The following is an 18,883-nucleotide window of genomic DNA, read 5'->3' as shown; positions in this document are numbered from 1 at the left end:
GACACAGGACTCTAGAAGAGGTGTCACAAGAGAGGAATAGAGAAGCAGAATCGCTTCCCTCGACCTACTGGCCACGCTTCTTTTGATGTAGCCCAAGATATGGTTGGTCTTCTGGGCTGCAAGCTCAGAAGAGATGTTCTTGTGGGGGCCATCAGTGTGGTACTGCAAGTTTGTATTTACTTTCTAGCAACTGCCACTACAGACAAACCACTATAATTAAGTAATTTAATCTGTTACATATTCTGGATAGAATATGGCATTTGTCAGTCATTCAATTATCCTTAATACTCTTAAGTCATTTATCTCAAACTTGAGCTAAGCAGACGGAGAAGAATAAAAACCTGACAGAAGTAGGAAAAGTAGCCTTGTCCAGATGTTCACATTGGATAATCTGTTCCTGTTGCAGTCAGCAGACACAGAGCTCAAGGTAAAGGGTAGGGTCCTATATTGAAGGAACAGGGGAAATGATGAAAAACTTAAGAATCCTCCTTGAGCACCCTCAGCTTGCACAGAAGTCACCGTGAACTGCCATTTCTCCGGCTACAGCTCACAGAAAAATAGTAAAATAGACTATTACAACCACAGAAGTCTAACATCTGCAACAACCATTTTCAGATGCATTTCTGCACACTGCAAGTACTCTTGCAAATTAACCGCTCTCTCTTTTGAGAACTCTTTTGAGAACTCTTTTGAGAAGCATCCCGAAGGGACTACTTGTCTGGGAAATCAGGCGTAGGCCTCCTGGGAGCTCGGTGGGGGGCACAGTGCAAGCCACGATGCCTGGGGGCAATTGCTCCCCCTACGCCCAGGTGACCAATCACTCAATACAAACTGAATTAACTGCAATAAAAGTTTAGGTGCAGCAGGGGGAACGAGCATCTCCCAGTTACCCAGGAGATGGAAGAGGCTGCCACTACTGTTGACCAAGTTCTTCCTCTACAAAGTGCAATTCTCAAGTTATTTTGATCAAACAGGGAAAACTTACTGCTTACTGAACAAACACCTACCTATCCACAACTCGCTTCCCAGTGAGAACTCACCTGCCACAGTTCAACATGCCCACAAAAGCACATAAAATAGTAATAGCTTTAAAATCCCACAAATATCATCATTAATTAAAAAAAACCCAACAAACTCAAATATCTCTTCTGCTTTGCAGTGGGCCACGCTTAAAAGATATTTAATTTAAAACAGCACTTAAAGGCATAAGATGCCTGGGATAGGCGAAACCAACCCAAAACTGAACAGCAGAAAAAGAACCAAATGGATAGATTATAACTAAAAGCTGGCTGGAAATGCGAACAGAAGGACTAACTGACCTGACTCGAGATTGGATTTAGGTCTTAATACCCTCAAAGTAGTTGCCAGCATCAGGTTACAAAAGAAATGCTTTAAGCTGTTTCAGGCTGAATCACTGCACAGCTCCACAAATACACAGAATATTTTGTAGTAAACACCTCTAGCAGTAGAAGGCACTTCTAGGTTGACGGAGATGTATTCACACAAAGAATTGCAAAATGCCTGCCAGTTGCATTGCATTAGCTGTCAAAAAGCTACAAGGAAAGGCACATGGAAGCTCAAATAAATCAAAATTAAGGTTCAAATTTTAGTGTCTGAATGAACATCTTGACATATATTCGGAGCTCTCCTTCACAAGCACAAATGTCATCAGAAAAGATACCAGATACATTAATTTCTAAGGAAGGGGAGCTGACATTGCCTGGCCAGCTGACAGGATCATTTACCACTCTGTAAAGCAAATGAGATGCACAGCGCAGGAAACCTTTGTTCAGGAAGCACAGGGTGAGCTTAACCACGTGAGGAAAAAAAAGACCCGATTTGGAGAGGGGTTGTCAAAGGCAAATTTTAGGTCTTTGTATAAAAGGCCAGGCCATTTCTCTGTACAGCAACCAGCCCTGGTACAATGACCGGAACCCCGTGTTGGTGGGCAGAGCACACGGTCGGAGGCGGCTTTTCTCCCGTTACCCTGCTGGTGACTCCAAAAGGTCGTTGTTGCAGATCTCCACCGTCTTGGGTGCAAAACCCCAGAACCCGCAGCTGATTTGAAGCGAGAGACCCCTGAGCACCATTCCTCCCGCTACTGCACTGCGTCTCTCACTCATCCGCTCGTCCAAGGCGCATCGCAGGGAGCCAGCGGTGCCCTTCCCCCTCTAGCCTAGGCTGGCCCCACTGCGCCAGCGAAGCCAGCAAAACCCATCGCCACCCAACCCGCGGCCGCTTACCAACATGGCACTTACTGTTTGCAAGACAAAACCATTCCTCAGCTTGTAAATCCCAAGCTGCGAGCACGGCAGGCATGGAAAGGGAAACCCCTCCTCCACAGATGCCCTATTTATTCGCTGCTTTAGCATCCTGCGTAGCGGGGGGTGAGCCTTGCCCGTCTTCCTCGCCCATCTTCCGTCCTCCTCTCCAAGCCCCTGGGCTTGGAGGAGCTGGGGAGCCACTACAGCTCTCCCCGGTTTTAATCCCTACGTTTTGATTTGGTATTTTACCTGGCAAACGGCCGCATCCCTCCTCAAAACAAAACCACGAGAGCTTTATTCTGACACAAGAGAATTAGCACACGGTGAGCGGCTGCTGCCGGTGCCTGGTGACAAAAAGGTTGCAGGCTGGAGGCTTCAGGATGGAAAAAGGTAGATGCAGAGCTCGTTTCATGTGCAAAAGAGGGACTGGAGGCTTAGCCCCGGATGATTTGCAGCAGAGTCAATTTGAAGCGAATCCAAAAAAAAAAAAAAAAAGTAGAAAATGTACATCCACGCACAGGCACCATGCACACAGATGCATCCTTAGTTTCCCTGCATTCTTCTTTCTCGCCTTTACCATTATATCCCAGGTATTTAAGTACGAATTAAATCTCCCACACACTAACCTGTCCTCTCTTTAACCTTCCAGTGCAGGTGGAATGCCTCCAATGCAAGTAGCCTGTTACGCTGAGGACAAAATAACCCCTAATCTTCATTTCTGGTATCATTCCCTTGTGGAAAAATATGGTATCATGGTTTCTGTGTGTTATACGGCTGCCAGAGATCACAGTGTAGGAAAAGAAGGCGGAATTAAAAGTCATTCCCCACCCAGCCAATACCAGGACAAAAATAAAGAAGTTATGATAATCCTACCAAAAATGCAAGGAATGGTTTTGAATTTTTTTTTTTTTTTTTGTTTTAGTATTCAGGTAATCTCCTGCAGGCCTGTATTGGCTTGCCAATCGCACACATTCAATACATGGCAAGATCAAAGTGCCTGGGAAGACAGCGCTCACCATCAGAGGGCTTCAGACACTTGCACAGGTAAATCACGCCCAGTCACTGCCACAGCTCAACCTGGTTACAGTCCAAGGGGGGCTCACAAATGCATTTGAAATGGCAGGTCGGAGAAAACGAGGAAATTTAGCCTCCCAGCTTGACAGGCAGACAGTGGGAACAGCAACAACATGCAGAAGACAGGGACTCCCCTTGCACTGCCAGCTCCTCCCCACTCCCAGCACACCTTGGCGCATATTGCATAACCAAAGTAAGCCCAACCATCCTGCCTGATACGATAATGAACCCTGTCACAGCTTTTGCACCAAAGAGAAGCGTAATCCCTAAAGGACAGGGTGCCCAGAGAATAAGGAAAGAAAGCAGGCACTTTGCAAGTGCCATTTCAACTGTCCAGATTGTTTTTTGCATCAAAGTCATTACAGAGAAAGAGATTTTACATTGACACTGCCACAAAGCAGTGTAATTCTGCTAGAATTTGCTCTACTGTTTACACAGGGGCCTCACTGCGGCACACTTTGCTTCCCTTGCCACGCAATACCAATCCACAGCAATTTAAGACCTTTGAACTCGGAGTGCACTCACGCCGACTGTGGGCTGCCCGGCCACGTCTGCAACAGGGTAGGAGAGCACACGTGGTGGAAAATAAATAGAGATCAGCTGAGAGGAGATATGAACTCACTTGCTCCCAATACCTACCAAGCTGCAGGAAGCAGAAGCGCAGAGCAATGGCTCACTGGAGCTCTCCAATAAAAACTCCACAGAGCCCCTGCACAGCACAAGGTGGTGTCACTGGAGAGTTTCAACTCCCTCGTGTTTCACTGCTACCTGAGCAATTTGAAGGTGTTTGGGAATTTCACCCAGGGTATGCAGGAAATCAGCTGGAAACACCTTGAACCTCCCAAAGCTTATGTGGGAAGGAAGGGGCTCACTTTGGCTGTGGCAGTTTAAGATTCCTGGACCCTGCAATAAGGGCTGTCAGCTTGTAAAAGAAGGGAAAAGACCTCGTTGCCAAGGATTAAAAGAATGAGAAGGCACATTTGGCCTTGCTAGCTCACCTGTATTTTCATAGAATCATAGACTCATCAGGTTGGAAAAGACCCATCAGATCATCGAGGCCAACCATTCCTATCAATCACTAAATCATGACCCTCAGCACCTCATCCACCCGTCCCTTAAACACCTCCAAGGAAGGTGACTCAACCACCTCCCTGGGCAGCCTGTTCCAGCGCCCAATGATCCTTTCCCTGAAAAATTTTTTTCCTAATGTTCAGCCTATACCTCCCCTAGTGCAGCTTGAGGCCATTCCCTCTCGTCCTGTCCCCTGTCACTTGGGAGAAGAGGCCAGCACCCTTCTCTCTACGACTTCCTTTCAGGTAGTTGTAGAGAGCGATGAGGTCTCTCCTTCTTTTTCACACTAAAGAGTCATTTCAACCCATTGCTGCTACATGCACAAAAAATGTGCCTTTCTCCACAAGACTGAAAACATGGACCAGACCCACCAAGCAAGAAAATGGATCACAGTGTGCTCCCAGCCAGAGCCGCTGGCATCCCCCTTCCACAGCTTAGCAGCAGTGGGAAATGCTGCAGGATGCCCAGAGGTATGGAAATGCAACATTTGTTATTGTAGGGACAAGCCTGCGGACTAAAACTGCCAGAGGCAGCGGCTGATGAAGCTGTTGGCTTTAATGAAGGCTCAAGCACCATCCTAACACTTTGCACAACCCCAGGCAGCATGGACATCCTCCTGGGACACAGGGATGCTCCTCCAGCCAGTCTGCAGGCATTTTCTCCCTGGGCTGGGAAGCAAAGCATGGAGTTAATATCAGTGGTAGATGGGCCAGGAAGGAAACCAAGGAACGTGGCTATGCACAACATCGTTCCTGAGCAATTCTTGCCAGTTAGTACATGGCTGGGGAGTGTTGCTCTAGAGTATTCCAGGGATGCAAATCCCACTAGCACCCACGTGCAGCCTGTGCACTCTTCCTACCCTTTCGGAGCTTCACTTGAGAGAATGTGCAAGCATGCAATGATTTCTTCTGACAGAGTGCTGCTATGAGGCTGGTGACATGAGAATAAAAGCAAGAGATGTTCCATGTCCATTTCTACAGTGAGCACAACACTCCCTTTCTGCCTGCTGGTATGTTTGCCTTCCCTCCTCTACCAACAGAGACTTCAGCACAAGAACCTCCACTGGTAAGACTATCCTCGAGCTGAACAGAAATTCACTTGTTCTCCTTTCCAGGCATTCTAATCTCTTGACGGTTACTTTATCCCATAAAAATTCACATTTTGAGACTTTTCCAAGTTTGCACCAGGCCGCTGTCCAGCCGCAATGTACGCGCCAAAGCTTTTGTCACCACACAAGCCAAGCACAGGGCCATAATCAAAGTGTTAAGTCCTACAAGTGCAGCCATATGGCAGATCTGAGCTTGTCACCACAAAGTAAGAGAATCACTTCAAGGACTAACTGGAGAGCTCACCTAATTTGCCCATCTGTCCCAGGACATTTATTGGTTTAAAAATGTGAAATAAGCTATCAGGAGCAATGCTCCGTATGATACATTGGCTTGAGACTGGTTTGATTTCATGTTGGTGTCACACAGACATACACTGCACTACAGAAAAGATAAAACATTGCAGGGCCAGCCACAGAGACATTAGAAACGACAGGACTGATACTGCCTATAAATATTGATTAGGCTCCCCTTTGGATACAAGTTACTTCATACTCTTTAACCAAAGGACCATAAAGTGCTTGCCTACTAGAAAGATTCAGTGTCCAGAATGGAGGATTGGCTTCAAACATTTTAATCTGCATTCAAAACCTGATGCAATTCAAAACTGACACACAGCAGAACACCAATGATCATAAGTGCTTTAAAAATGGCCTGTTGACATAGAAAAGGAACAGAAAAAAGTGCTGTTCCAAAAGCGAAGCTTTCTTTCCTACATCAAATCAAATATAGAGACACCTGGAGACGAACCACTGCAAGACTATCTGCAAAGCATTAGACCTTAAGAAGGCAGCTTCTGCTTAATCATCCCGGGCTCGTGTGTCACTGTTAATTCAGATCTCGTTCCCGATTAAGGTCCAGCACACTTAGCGCTGCACTTTCACAGCACAACCACTGCCTTATCTGTCCCAAATGTTAGCTGAGGAAAAGAGCTTCTGCAGGCCCAGAGAGGGGTGACACAAAACCTTAGGAGAAAAGTTTAGATCCAGACTAATTTGGTGTTAGCCTTATTATTTCTGGTTTACTAATAAACATGGGCAAGCGGTGGGGCCAGTCCAGCATCCTCCGTCCAAGCTACAGTAGAAACTCAGAGATAATAGTGAAATGGGATCATCTCAATAAGGCTAATACGAAAATGATCGTGATGTTCTTTACTCTGTCAAGTATAATAAAGGTGTTTAACCCACTAAGAAGAGGTCATTGTCTAGACTTTGCAGGGTTATTTTTTTTAAAAATTTTGACCATCACCATTTCACCATTATGCAGAAGATCTTCAATTTAAGAAATAAACTCATGGCATTGTCTTCTACTTGTTTTAAAGAAAGAGAAGGAGTAAAGAAGTAGTGCTAATATTAAATGAAATTTCACACACTTTTGAATATAAAAAAGGAACACTGTCATTACATAAATGTGACTGCCTACAGAGACAGGCCAGGAATTTCTTCTCGAATTCTATGCATTCAGACACAGGGTGAAATAGAGGATTGTCTTAAAACAGGAGGCTCTGCGGAAGAGTCCAAATGAACTCCTATCACATCGCCTTAAAATTAAATTGTAATTCAACACATACAACAGAAATATTACCTTGACTCTTACATAGTTTCCAGGATTAAAATTTTATTTTATACTAATTGCTACACCCTGCCCTCTGCCACTAGGTAAACTGAGACATTTGATACAGCAACAAGTCATAACAAAAAGACATTAACTTCAGTTTAATTTGACTCTCAATACTAAATTTCCACAGAACTGGAAACTTGTGTCAGTCTGTTTCTGACTGTCAACGACACTAGCCTCTGACTTTTATTTCATATAAAATTTTGAAAGTTATTTTCTTACCGTGCTCCAATAGCATCCAAGAGATGTTGCCAGCGATCATTGATTTTGTTGAGTTTATCATCTATTTCAGCAACTCGGCTCTCGTTGCTAGCTTTCCTGAGCTGGTCTCCCATTTGCTTCAAGTGAAGCTTATTTTCACTAAATAGGTTTATTTCTTCCATGCAATCCTGATAAATATACACAAACATTGTTAATTCCTGGGCAAACCAAGTGAAAACAAAACCAAGAAACTCAATAGAAAACTATCTGTTTCTTTTTCCACGTGTATGATGTGACATCAGGTTTGGTCCGTGATTGCTGATGTTTCTGCATTGGCATGTAGAACACTCACTCAAAACAAAACAAAAAAACCCTCAGTGGAAAAGCAGACTCACGATGAAGCCACTATGAAAAAATAAGCAGCTTAAAGATTTGCAAATGCCATGAGTAAGTACTCCTAAAAATAGCAGTTTAATGTTCTAATTTTATCCCTGCTTTTGCAATTTAACATAATTTTTCAATCAAGCTACCTCAAAAGAACCCAAATTCAAGCCTAGGGTGGCTTTATTTTGCTGCTATTCTTATCCAGAGGAGATCTGGGATTAGATATCAAGACCTTTAAGCCTTTCGAGGAACACTGCAGCAAAATAATGGTCCTGTTGAAAATCAAGCTAATACAGAAGGATTAGAAAGCTCTAACTGCATTGGCTACCAAGGAGAAGGAGTAAAATTAGGTTCTATTTTTCATTATGCTAACTTCTCGCTTGCCTGGCATAAGACCCCCCCATCCTCCAATCTTTTCTCTGCCCTCTGACTACCAGTTTTGCATCTCCTGACATGGGTGGAGGTGGTGAGACCAGTGAGGTGCTCCCAGGACATCAGTGATTCCCAGCAGGGAAAGCTCTGAGCAGTGTTGCATGTGCACCCAACAAGGCAACCCACATATATCACGCTCCATGCCTCGATGCAGGCAGGTGGCATTTCTAGTTTGCATTATGCTCCAAGTCTGACCATCAAGAAGAAGACAAAAGCTGACACTTGAAAAGCTCAGCTTCTCACAAAAGCCTGTACGTGTTCATTTTACAACACATATTACTTCTGAGAGGCAAGGAAGAAATGAGCAACGATGTCCCTATAACGAGCTATCAGACTGCAATCGAAGGGAAGTGGCGTTACAACTTACCTTCTGCAATTTGTCTATCATGTCTTCAACGCTAACATCTGCAGTCTGTAATACTTTGCTTTCCATTTGCACCAGCCAGGAGCACAGATCCTTATTCTTTTCATTGAACGTGACCCAGGCATTGAGCCTCTCCTCGATCTCCTGCTTACGCAGAGACACCTACGGATAAGCACACACATTAACTGCTGGCAACATCTTTCTCAGGAAACCAGCCATTAGGAGCCCTCTAATTTCTAGTCTGCATTTGATCACATTCCATATTGCAGGAGCAGTTATTAAGTATCTCTAGCTTTCTTTTCAAAGCCAGCAAGCAGATTGTTATTATGTCTTATTTTAGATAGCAGGGCCAAAAGTTGAGTAGCAAACACCAGATTCTCTCCCTCAGAAGAATTAAACTGACAGCTTTATAAATAATGATCTTATATAACAATTCAAACGTTACTCAGTGAAAGTCTGAAAACACTAAACAAAGGAGGAATATAAAATATATAATTACTACATCCTGTTTAGGAGGGTCTCACATAGTATATGAGAGAAATAACACCTAGGTAAGTTGTTCTTTTTCTGTGACTCTTAAAAGAAACTCTGCAACTACTGAAAGTAGCTGTTTTATCTTTATAAAAACCTCCCTCTTTTCATTTGGTCACCAGTTCTTGAAGAACTTACAGGAAAATCAAGAATCTATCTTTTTTATTGAAAACTATAGACTTTTTCCTCAAAATTACATTTGCCAGGATGGATAGACACATTGCTTAAATAGGGACATTAAGTTCTGATGCTGCCTAAAGAAGTGAAGCTGATAGCACTGCTCCAACCTCTCAGGAAGAAGCAGGGTCACTCTCCTACTCACTAATACTACTTATTTTTAGCCTAGGGATCTTAAATATATCTATTTGTATTAATCTACCTACTTAGATGGATTCCTGTACTAAGATGAAACGAGCAAAGGCAGTGAAATATGGTACAAATTCTAACAAAACAAAATAAGACAAACAACTGACCCTTCAGCCTCACTAATGAACTTTGTGTGAAGACCAAGCATAGCATTTTGCTTGCCTTGGCTGCAAATCGCCACTCAAAATGTCATCCCAGGGCATGAAACATTCCCTCTTCACGTCTAACGTGCACCTTATATGGCATAAGAGTCTTCAGAATGCCACTACTGATTCTCCTAGACTAATGTCTAACACCGCTTTGAACCTCAGAGTGAAGTTTCAGTGTAGAAGCAAGACCAGCTCCACATAACACCAGGATCAAATAGGAGGCACCAAGTGACCTCCCACTATACTCTTGCTGTCCTTTAAATTCTGACTTGTTTAGCGGAGGGGATGGGAGGTGAAAGTGATTTCTAAATCCTTCATACTGATCTAAGCAAAGAGATGAGGCTGAAAGCACTGTCTCGGGACACAGGGAAATAACCTCCAAAATTCTCAATGGCAAGAAGCCTCCTGGAGACCTCGGGGACCTCAGTCTCCCTAAGAGGGCCTCTCATCTGGGATGCTCCTTACGCCCTCAGCTTCAGAGGCATGGAAGGTAAATCTGCCATTCTCCCTCTACCACTCACAGCACCTCCTGTGTGCAGAGACAAGTTAACTTGGTCATGGAAGAAGAGTCTATGCATGTCAGCAAAACCGTCTATAATCCTGAAATGATCCAGACTCCATTTCTGCCTGCTAAACACAAGGTAAGACAGGATTTTGAGAGCAGGAAGCATCTTGTAGCTGGCAAAGCAATACAGACTCGGGGTAAAACACAGATGAGCCAAAAAATCCCAGACAACATTCCAGGACCGTGCGCCCTTAAAGCCATTACTTTGAGTACTATCTCCTTAGACCAACTGCCCTGGCACTGGTTTCATTTTGCATCCACAACGCATGAGCCATCTGAGCATTCCCAAGGGAATATCAAAAGAACATCAAGGCCCACACAGCCAATCCATACGCTAGTGTTCATTAGACAGGATACTGGCTGATATGGACAGTTCCATCTTTGACCTACATGTACCTTGCAAAGACAGCTATATAAACGCTAATCCCTTGAGTGCATCTGCTTACTGAGTGTGTTTGCATCCCTGCCCCTTCCAGCACAGGCATCTGGCTGCCTTGCTCCCACGGCCGTGACAGCTGCAGCGGCGTCTGGCTCCTAAAAGGCTTTCACCTCTCTGCATTGATACTGCAGATTCTTTCATTCCACACAATACGTCTTGACTCCTCTAATTTGTTAGCCAAAACAAAGCAGCTGGGCTAGCAGCTGATCAAGTCTGCTCTCCTGGACCCCCCTGATGCTTTCTGGGGGCTGAGAACTGTGTAAACACTGCAGTGTGCGGGTCCCTCCCTGCAGCACTGGACACATTCCTCCCGCTACAGATTTCTGTGTACCAAACACAGTCACATTAGTGTCACTCCTTCGTTCTCTCCAAAACAGACTCGCCTAAACGTTGTTCTTTCAGGAAATCAAAATAGAAATTTTGAATAAAATCTAAACTTACAGGGAGTTACTACTTGGAGAGACTGCAGAGGAGTAGATACAAAGGATAGCTTAATTCTCAGAGCTTGAAACAGCAGTTGAAACAGCAGCCATCAGCAGTTCACCAAAAAAGTAAAACCAACAATGTTCTCTCATTCATAGGCTTAACTGCAGATTTCCATCGGGAAAAGGGTTCAGGCATTTAGATTTAAAAAGAATGGCCTGTATTTCTCAGGAGGGGGGAGGGTGTCTCTGGAACTATTTTCAGAGTTTGGAAATAATAACAGAGAAAATGCTGGTTGTAGATTAACCATCCAGTTTAAAGCAAAGATATTAAATTCTTCTCTCTTGTTGCAATGCAAAAAATAAACCCAAATAACTATTTCATCACACCAAAGCTTGTGAAATAAGCACAGCTGTTCATTACTTTGTCAATCTTCGCACCAGGATCGCTTTACCTTTGAGTAAGAGATAGACATGAAATACTAACTTGCCTCAATACTTCTTTACAAACTGGAAAATAAAAGCTATTGACCTGTGAGTAAAGAGAGGCAAGAGCTTGGCTTGCTGGCACATGGAGCCATCCAGAGTAACTTAGGACCCTGAAGTATATTAATTCTCCCAATCCTGTTAGCAGGGCAAAGTAAACACACATTCAAAGTGCACAAAAAACAAGTAAATCAAGTTCATGTGACTTTGCCAGTAAATGCTCCCCAGCAATTTTACAAGCAGCGCTGAATTAAGTGTAATATAGCAACAAGCCACAAGGAATGTTTCTCAGTCTTTTACTGCAACAGGAAAGATAAGTCAGTTCTTAATGTGTTTAAACTCAAGGAGTCGGTATTTAAATGCATTTAAGTTTTCTTTATCTTTTAACATCAGATTGCAAAGACCTCCTCCTCCTTCCTTTCCTTACTTTGTGCCCTCAGGCAGCTCCTGTGTTGATCCTTTCCCCCTGTCCACCCTTGGCAGCTCCGAACAAGGCTGCCTATTTCAGCACACAGCTGCATTTCAGCTCTGTGCAGTCTGGGCACTCACCAGCTATAACGGGGTTGCAAAAAAAAAACCCCTAGCTGGCTGTGTCCAAAGGGCAAACTGCAGCCCTGTTCCGCTGCACTGGGAGAAGCCCCATCCCCACACAAAGCTGGAAAAATGAGAAATCCCATCTGCTAACCTGCTCCTGTTTTTCTGCCCGGCCAGAGGAATATCCTGCTAGAAACTCCAGAGGAGGTGGAATACTTACTCGCAAGCAGAGCTCTTCCCACTGCCTGTGCAGATGTTCAACTTGTTCCTGGAGCACCATCATGTCCTCGGCAAGGATGTAGTGAGCCACCTCCACCTTCATGGCCTGCAGCTCCTTCATGTTGTGAGCCCAGTCTGCCAGCGACTGCTCCAGCTCCTGCATGGAAACACACCCAGAACAAGCCTTGGCACTAAGCTCCTCTGGTTTCCAAACCTGCTTGTTAATCCCCTGCTTGGCCTGAGGGGGAGGAGAGGAAGGGAATGTGTGGCCACTTGTGTGGCGCTCTCCAGCTGGACTGGACTGAGTTCCCAGTATTTGGCTCAGGGCCTGACTGGGAGCCACTGGAGCTCAGGGCAGAGCTGCTGCTCATTTACTGGTGCAGGAAATCTGTTCCCTTATCTACTGAATTGTTTTGCAGGCACCTCAGAAATCTGGAGCTTTTAAATCGCTCACTCACAGAAACGTGTTTTCTCTCTTCTGCTTCATTCACCCATTTGGCCTTTATAACAAGTTTAGGCATTTTCCTTACCAGTGCTAAAATGATGACCTAAAAAATAGACTCCACTGCATGCAGTGGGAAACAAAATACTCCACACATGAGGAATCAGGTCCCATTTTGCAAAGCTATTGCTGGGAAGTGTCACGGGCTTCTCTAACAAAAAAAGCTCTTGCAGGGGATCCAATTTATCTCATTTTAAAGGGAAAAACACCGTGTTTGTGTCAGAAGCGTGCTAGGTCCAAGCTCTGCAAGCATTTTCACTGGTCTTTTGATTCAGTCACTTATCTAAATCATTTAAAAAACTATCTCAACTGCTTCAGCACTGGAAGAAAAAGACTAAACAATTTACCTGAGATCACCACAAATGACTCCCTATAGATATGCACACGTGCATTTACCTATCTTAACAGTGGTCGAATACCTGCATTAATGAAGCTAACAATGGAATTTCGTGGGATTTTGCTAGCCTTGTATAAGGTCCAAGCCTGACAGAAAAACAACTTTATTCTATAGAGGAGTGAAATGCAGGGAGAGGAAAGAAGGTCCCTTCTCTTCTCCCCCATGCCATTGGGGTCCTTTATTTTGTTATACCAAGAGCAGCATCTGCACTGGCACCGTCTGAGCCTGACACCTTTGGGGCTGAATTTCTCTTAGTGCAATACGAGGCAGGAGCTGTGGGCTGTCATCTCACAAATAATTCAGGGCTACAGCAAGACTGCTGCCATAGAAAAGGCAGCTAGCACTCACAAAGAAGATTTCAGACAGCTGATCATGAGTTCAAAGCCTTTGCTTTTAATAAGCTTATTTGCTCCCACTACACAGGTCAACAATTCACTTCATAAAAGGATGATGAAAGACTGACCAATCCAGACAAAATGTCTCCTATCCTTTGGAAATGCTTTCCTTGTTAGTTAAATTTCACAGTGCACTATGGGCTGCAAGGGCTTTTGCCACTCCCTTGCTCTTAATTTTCCTTCTCTTTAATTATCCTCAGATCCCATCGGTGTGCGTTGTGCTTTGCAGACTTACAAGGTCTTTTGCCTGAGGAGCTCTCTGTACAAAATGGATTGGAAAACAAAAAGAGAGATTCAGCCACTAGGACAGCAGCCAGTTGAGCTGAGACCAGGAAGTTTTTCCCTTTTGTTTGAGGAACTGCTTATTTTGTAAAGTCAGGCTGTGGAAAGGGAGCAGAAGCAGGAGAAATAAATCCAAACACTACTGCTCTTCCTGTAATCTTCTTGGTCAGCTGGACTTTGCAGACTGACAGCAATGAAGATGGTATAAAGGACAGAAATTCAGTGTCACTGAAGAGCAGGTGAGAGGGAGAACTAATTTTACAGGGATCAGGTGTTGCGCAAAGATTATATCTATTTAAAAGCAGAATGGCTGTTGAATACCTTAATGCATTCCTTAGCATTGTAGAGCTCTTCATGTTCAGCTGGAAGTGGATCTTTTACTGTCTCCTTCAGCTCTCGTAGGCTGCTTTCCAATTCCTTGATTTGCTTTTCACAGCAGTCCCAAGTCTGCTCAGGGACACCCAAGAAAGATATAAAAGGTTAAGATACGTTATTGTGACCTATTGAACATTACAGACATGCTAGAAAATAGCCGCTTCAACCCACTGAAACAAATAATCACGTGCTCTAGTTACTTGGATTTTCCCACCTACCAAAACCGGGTGCAGAGATTTCACAGAACCTGAACCCTCTCTTGTGTTTAAGGTTTGCCTTAGAGCACTTCTGTTTGTTTTGTTTTGTCCAGCCTGAGAGGCTTTAAGCATCGTTTACAGGCTGGAGACTGTATCGATGACGGTTTTCAGTTTTAAGACATACCTTATATGCTGTCCAGCCATGAAAGCAAATTCATTGCTCTAAGGAAAGAAACATAACCTACCCTTCTGTTTAGAGGCGCAACAACAGGCGGAGCAACAAGTCACACTAGCTCCCCCTCTGAGCTAAAATATCATCTCGGGTCTCACAGGCCAAAACAGAAAAACGTACCAGGCTGTGGGGACCATGAGGAAAACCAGAGCAGGAAAATACCATCTGTAGCAACAAGTGGATGCCAGCTCCATCTTCTCTTACAGAATCAGGGGACCACAGTCTTAGCTTCCCACAAGCCCTGATGGCACAAGACGGGCATTTCCCTCGGAGCCCCTCTGCATCGAGCAGCCGCTCAGCATCTGCCTTGTTGCTACAGAGCTCAGACTTGGGGACAGCAGGGCAGGGAAGCTCTGCTCTTGAGACCCAGCGCCAGAGAAGCAGAAGCTGCTTCTGCCCAGGGAGAGCATCATCTACCTGTAGTGCGTTGCCAAGTTGTGTCTTCGTCTTCTCCAGCAGGACCCGGGTGTCCCCCCAACTCTGCTCTAGCTGTCTGAGGTCCTCCTGGAGAACAGCGCTGGTCTCGGGATTGGAGACAGTGCGTAACTTCTCCCCAACATCGATGGTTAAGGAGTACGTAGCTTGCCACCTCTGAAGAATCACCGCCTTATTCTTTAAAAGAAAAAAAAAATGTTCCTAAGGTGTTCTTAGCAAGCTTTAGAAGCAAGCTCCTGGTGTTCCACTAGGAAACAAGTCACAACCCACAAGGGGAGTTACAAAGCATTAGTTTGTTCACACCCATGAAAGAATAATGAGTAGGTCTTCTCTCATCTGCTTTTTTAATTTCAGGAAAATCAGTTTCTTTCTGCTCTATAAAACTCTACAATAACTTTTCACAGGCTGAATCTACAGATAGAGTGAAAGTGCAGCAGGTACAAAAAGATGGAAATTCAGTTGTCTCAGTTATTATGAATAAAAAATGCAGTTTAAGTTTTCCTAGCACCTCTAGCATCAACAACTAAGAGAAATTTTTCAGAGATAACAGTTCTGTCTATTGTGACGTACTCCAAGTGAAGTAAGCCATCAGCAATAATTTGCCTACAACACAAATTGACCTACAACACAAGCAGGTACAATCATTGTTTCTTTCTTTAAAACAATAGCAGGAGGGAAGAGCAATTTGGAGTAGGAGGGAGAAGACACTCTGCCTTTTCTCACTAAGGAAAAGCATGAGCACTAACTCGTAAAATCTACTGAAAAATCATCTTTACACAGCAGGTAAAAATAAAGATGGAATAAATCAGGCAAGCGCCAATTGCAATACTGGTGATGAGTTAATCCACAAACAACAGCTGGGTGGGAACACAATAAATACTGGATCATGCAAACAGAATTTAAGCATGTATTTTTGAAAGGTTTTACACTACCTTAAGCAACCATCTAGTTTCCTGTTTGTTTTTATTTTTTTAATAGAACAAAGAGATGCATAATTAAATGGGAAACCAGGATATCAAAATTAACAAAGGAAAGTATTTTTTTTCCACTGCACATAAAATGCAGAACTCGCTGCCCTGAAGAACTGCTGGCCAGGTCTCCACATTCTGGAGTGGCAGCTCCTAGGACAGACCTCCTTGCAAATGCTTTATCCTCTGCTCTTGCCATCTCCTGCCCTTCCCTGCACACACGGGGTCCACATCACCTGCCTTGCTACATATGTGCCTGCTTCCTTCAGGCAAACCGCAAAGCCTGCATTCACCAGCCATGTGAATAAGATGCATGCAGACCTAGAGGGTCAGCTTCAAGAAAAAGTGCCAGCAATTGTTTTTCCCCCAAAAGCACGCGATTTTAAAGCATTTTATCTTATGGACAGTAGCTGTTTCAGTCTGAGAAAAACCCCCACAGATTTTGCATTTAGGAGAAATAGGTACAGTACCTTGAAATCATGAATTAGATTTCTAAGCTGGGAAATGCTATTGCAGTCCTGGCTTCTCACAGCTACGAGGAAGCTGTTTGTATCAGCAAGAAATCTGAAGAGACTCTGCAGGGAACTCCTGAAGAGCTGCCACTGGCTCACAAGTCCATCAATATCTTTCTTCCTCTGCTGAACCATCCGAGTAACATTCTGCCACTGCTCTTTCAGCAAAGTGAGCTTGGAAATAAAGTCTTTCCTGAAAATGACAAGTGTTGACTGTTAATGTATTTTGACCTCAAGGCAGCATTTTATAATAATCGTGATGCATTTCCATTTGCAATATTGTATTCCAATTACAATACCAAACAATGCAAAAAGCTCTATGCAGCCCTAAGCTCAGCCCTGCTCTCTGTTTTCCATCTTTTAAATAATCCAAACAACCTTTTTCACGATACAGGAATGGACGATGCAAGTCGTTCTTGCTGTTGTGGTACAGCAACACGTATGGTGCAGCAATCATAGAAATGTGCTGAACACTTCTCTGAAGAACAAGGAAGTCAATGCAAGTGAGACAAGGTCTCTAATTATGCTGAAAAATTGCTCTGTGCTTTCACCAAGCTGTAAGTGGGAGTTCAATCATTGTTTCACCTTAGAAAGCTGGGACTTAACTGCAAAGTAAAAAGGCTCTGTTTTGTTACTGAACACACTCAAGCAAGGCTTTTGACCTCTCCTACAGCATGGTTGGATGATCCAGCAGATCTAGCTGGAGTGGTTAAGGCAACCCTCATCTATCAATTCTGCTCCTCTGCAGAAGCCACAACCCCCTGATCTGCTCTTATACAAACACCCGTGTTTGAGGGACTACCTTCAACACAAAAATCCAGCAGCTTTGCTTAGCTTAGGCCTGCCTTCCCTGGCAGCTTTGAGCTAGTAAGCTACAGATTTCATCCTGAAGTGCCTGAGGCGAGTACACGCACTGTCCTGCCAACCCTCTGGAAGCAGCTCTGGCAGAGAGTGGTAAAGTCTTCACAGCAAAAACACCTCAGGCAGGTGAACTTCTGCTCACAAACTTTACTTGCTCCTTCTCACTCTATGTTGACTAAGAGAAAAGCATAAGATCATAGTAATAAAAACTGGTTTAGCTACTTAATGACCTACCATGTGTGCTGGGGCAATGTGGATAGTCTTACACCTCTGCACTTAGAAAAGCAGAGAGGTCTAGGAAGCGAGAAAGGATCCTTCATATGCAGGATGCTGATTACCCACTCTAAGAAGGTAGCTTCTCAGCCACAGCTGTCCCAACACACATTGTTCCACAAACTGCAGGCTACCAACAGACAAGGAAGCCTCTTTTGTTAGCCACAACATTGCACTCCTCACACTTTTGCAAAATGTGCCAAGGGGTAGTGAAAGAGTGAACCCAGTCAAGATTTTGGGTTTACATCCTCATGACAGCAACGATTCAATCCCAACTCAAGGAAGAGAAATATTTACTCTATTACCAAGATCTTAGGGATCAAATCAAATAAATTACCTTCGCTCTGCTTCTCCAGATTCCAAGGAGAGTAGAACTTTTGCTATAATAGAGTTAAATGTCTGCTGATTTATGGAAATCTCAGTTTGCAGCATCTGAAAATACCAAAATAACAACAGTTTATTCACTGAACAACCTTCACTATAAAAGTTGCTTCGGCTCCTCTTGACTGACAGCATTTAATCAATTTTAAATGCCAAAAGCTCTATCATTTTCAAGTGCTGGTGCGAAATGCACCCTAAAAGATTCCACATCTTTTGGATAACAGGAAGAATTTGCACATATATGATAGCAGAACCCACCAGGAGCTGTATGTGATACATAATCTAAAGCCTGAAGTTTGCAGGACTCATTCAAGAGAAGTGCAATCTAGACAGAAACCTACAGAAAAGGTATACAAAAGCTCTCTATCACAACAAGAAAAAGTTTATTCTATAAATAATTTCATTGCAATGAAGGAATTGGAGAGTTCTAAGTGAAAGAAACACTACATTTCTGTGGACCTTAATGAACATCACTTAGCAGGTGAGACCTAACGCTTCATGGACTTAGCAGCAGTATTTCAGGTAGCGTGAAGCTCTGGTTTGCTCTGAGCACACAAAGCTCCCTCTGACATTTCATCACGTGTAGCATTTCCCACATGATTTTTTTTCTTTACCTTGGCTGGTTTTCCATCCTCCTGACACTAGTTCAAAGTCTATAGATAGACACTTCCCTTAGAATTGCATCCACATGTTACTGCTAGCATGCCAGGTACCTTCTCCTCTGAATGTTCCTCTGGAATGAGTGGACTCGATGATCCTGTGGGTCTTTACCAACCTAATGATTCTGTGATTCTGTGAACAGATACTGTAAGACACACGTGAAGCACCTTCTCTCTCTATAACAGCAAG

The 18,883-nt window shown here is 43.8% G+C and overlaps 1 protein-coding gene across 1 annotated transcript in view; it reads right to left on the bottom strand.

The window, feature by feature from the left end:
* Positions 1–18,883, bottom strand: part of SYNE2 (spectrin repeat containing nuclear envelope protein 2) — a 155,598-nt gene that overhangs the window by 23,644 nt on the left and 113,071 nt on the right. Inside the window, exons 93-99 of the mRNA XM_069856738.1 lie at positions 17,991–18,085; positions 16,478–16,712; positions 15,022–15,216; positions 14,122–14,247; positions 12,226–12,381; positions 8,517–8,675; positions 7,355–7,521 (exon numbers count right to left, since the gene is read on the bottom strand). Coding sequence (XP_069712839.1) covers positions 7,355–7,521; positions 8,517–8,675; positions 12,226–12,381; positions 14,122–14,247; positions 15,022–15,216; positions 16,478–16,712; positions 17,991–18,085 — 1,133 coding nt within the window. The remainder of the gene's footprint in view (positions 1–7,354; positions 7,522–8,516; positions 8,676–12,225; positions 12,382–14,121; positions 14,248–15,021; positions 15,217–16,477; positions 16,713–17,990; positions 18,086–18,883) is intronic.

This window comes from Phaenicophaeus curvirostris, chromosome 5, assembly GCF_032191515.1.
Source record: "Phaenicophaeus curvirostris isolate KB17595 chromosome 5, BPBGC_Pcur_1.0, whole genome shotgun sequence".
Classification (NCBI taxonomy): domain Eukaryota; kingdom Metazoa; phylum Chordata; class Aves; order Cuculiformes; family Cuculidae; genus Phaenicophaeus; species Phaenicophaeus curvirostris.
The sequence above is the reverse complement of the archived record's forward strand: the minus strand, read 5'-3'. Positions and strand labels throughout refer to the sequence as shown.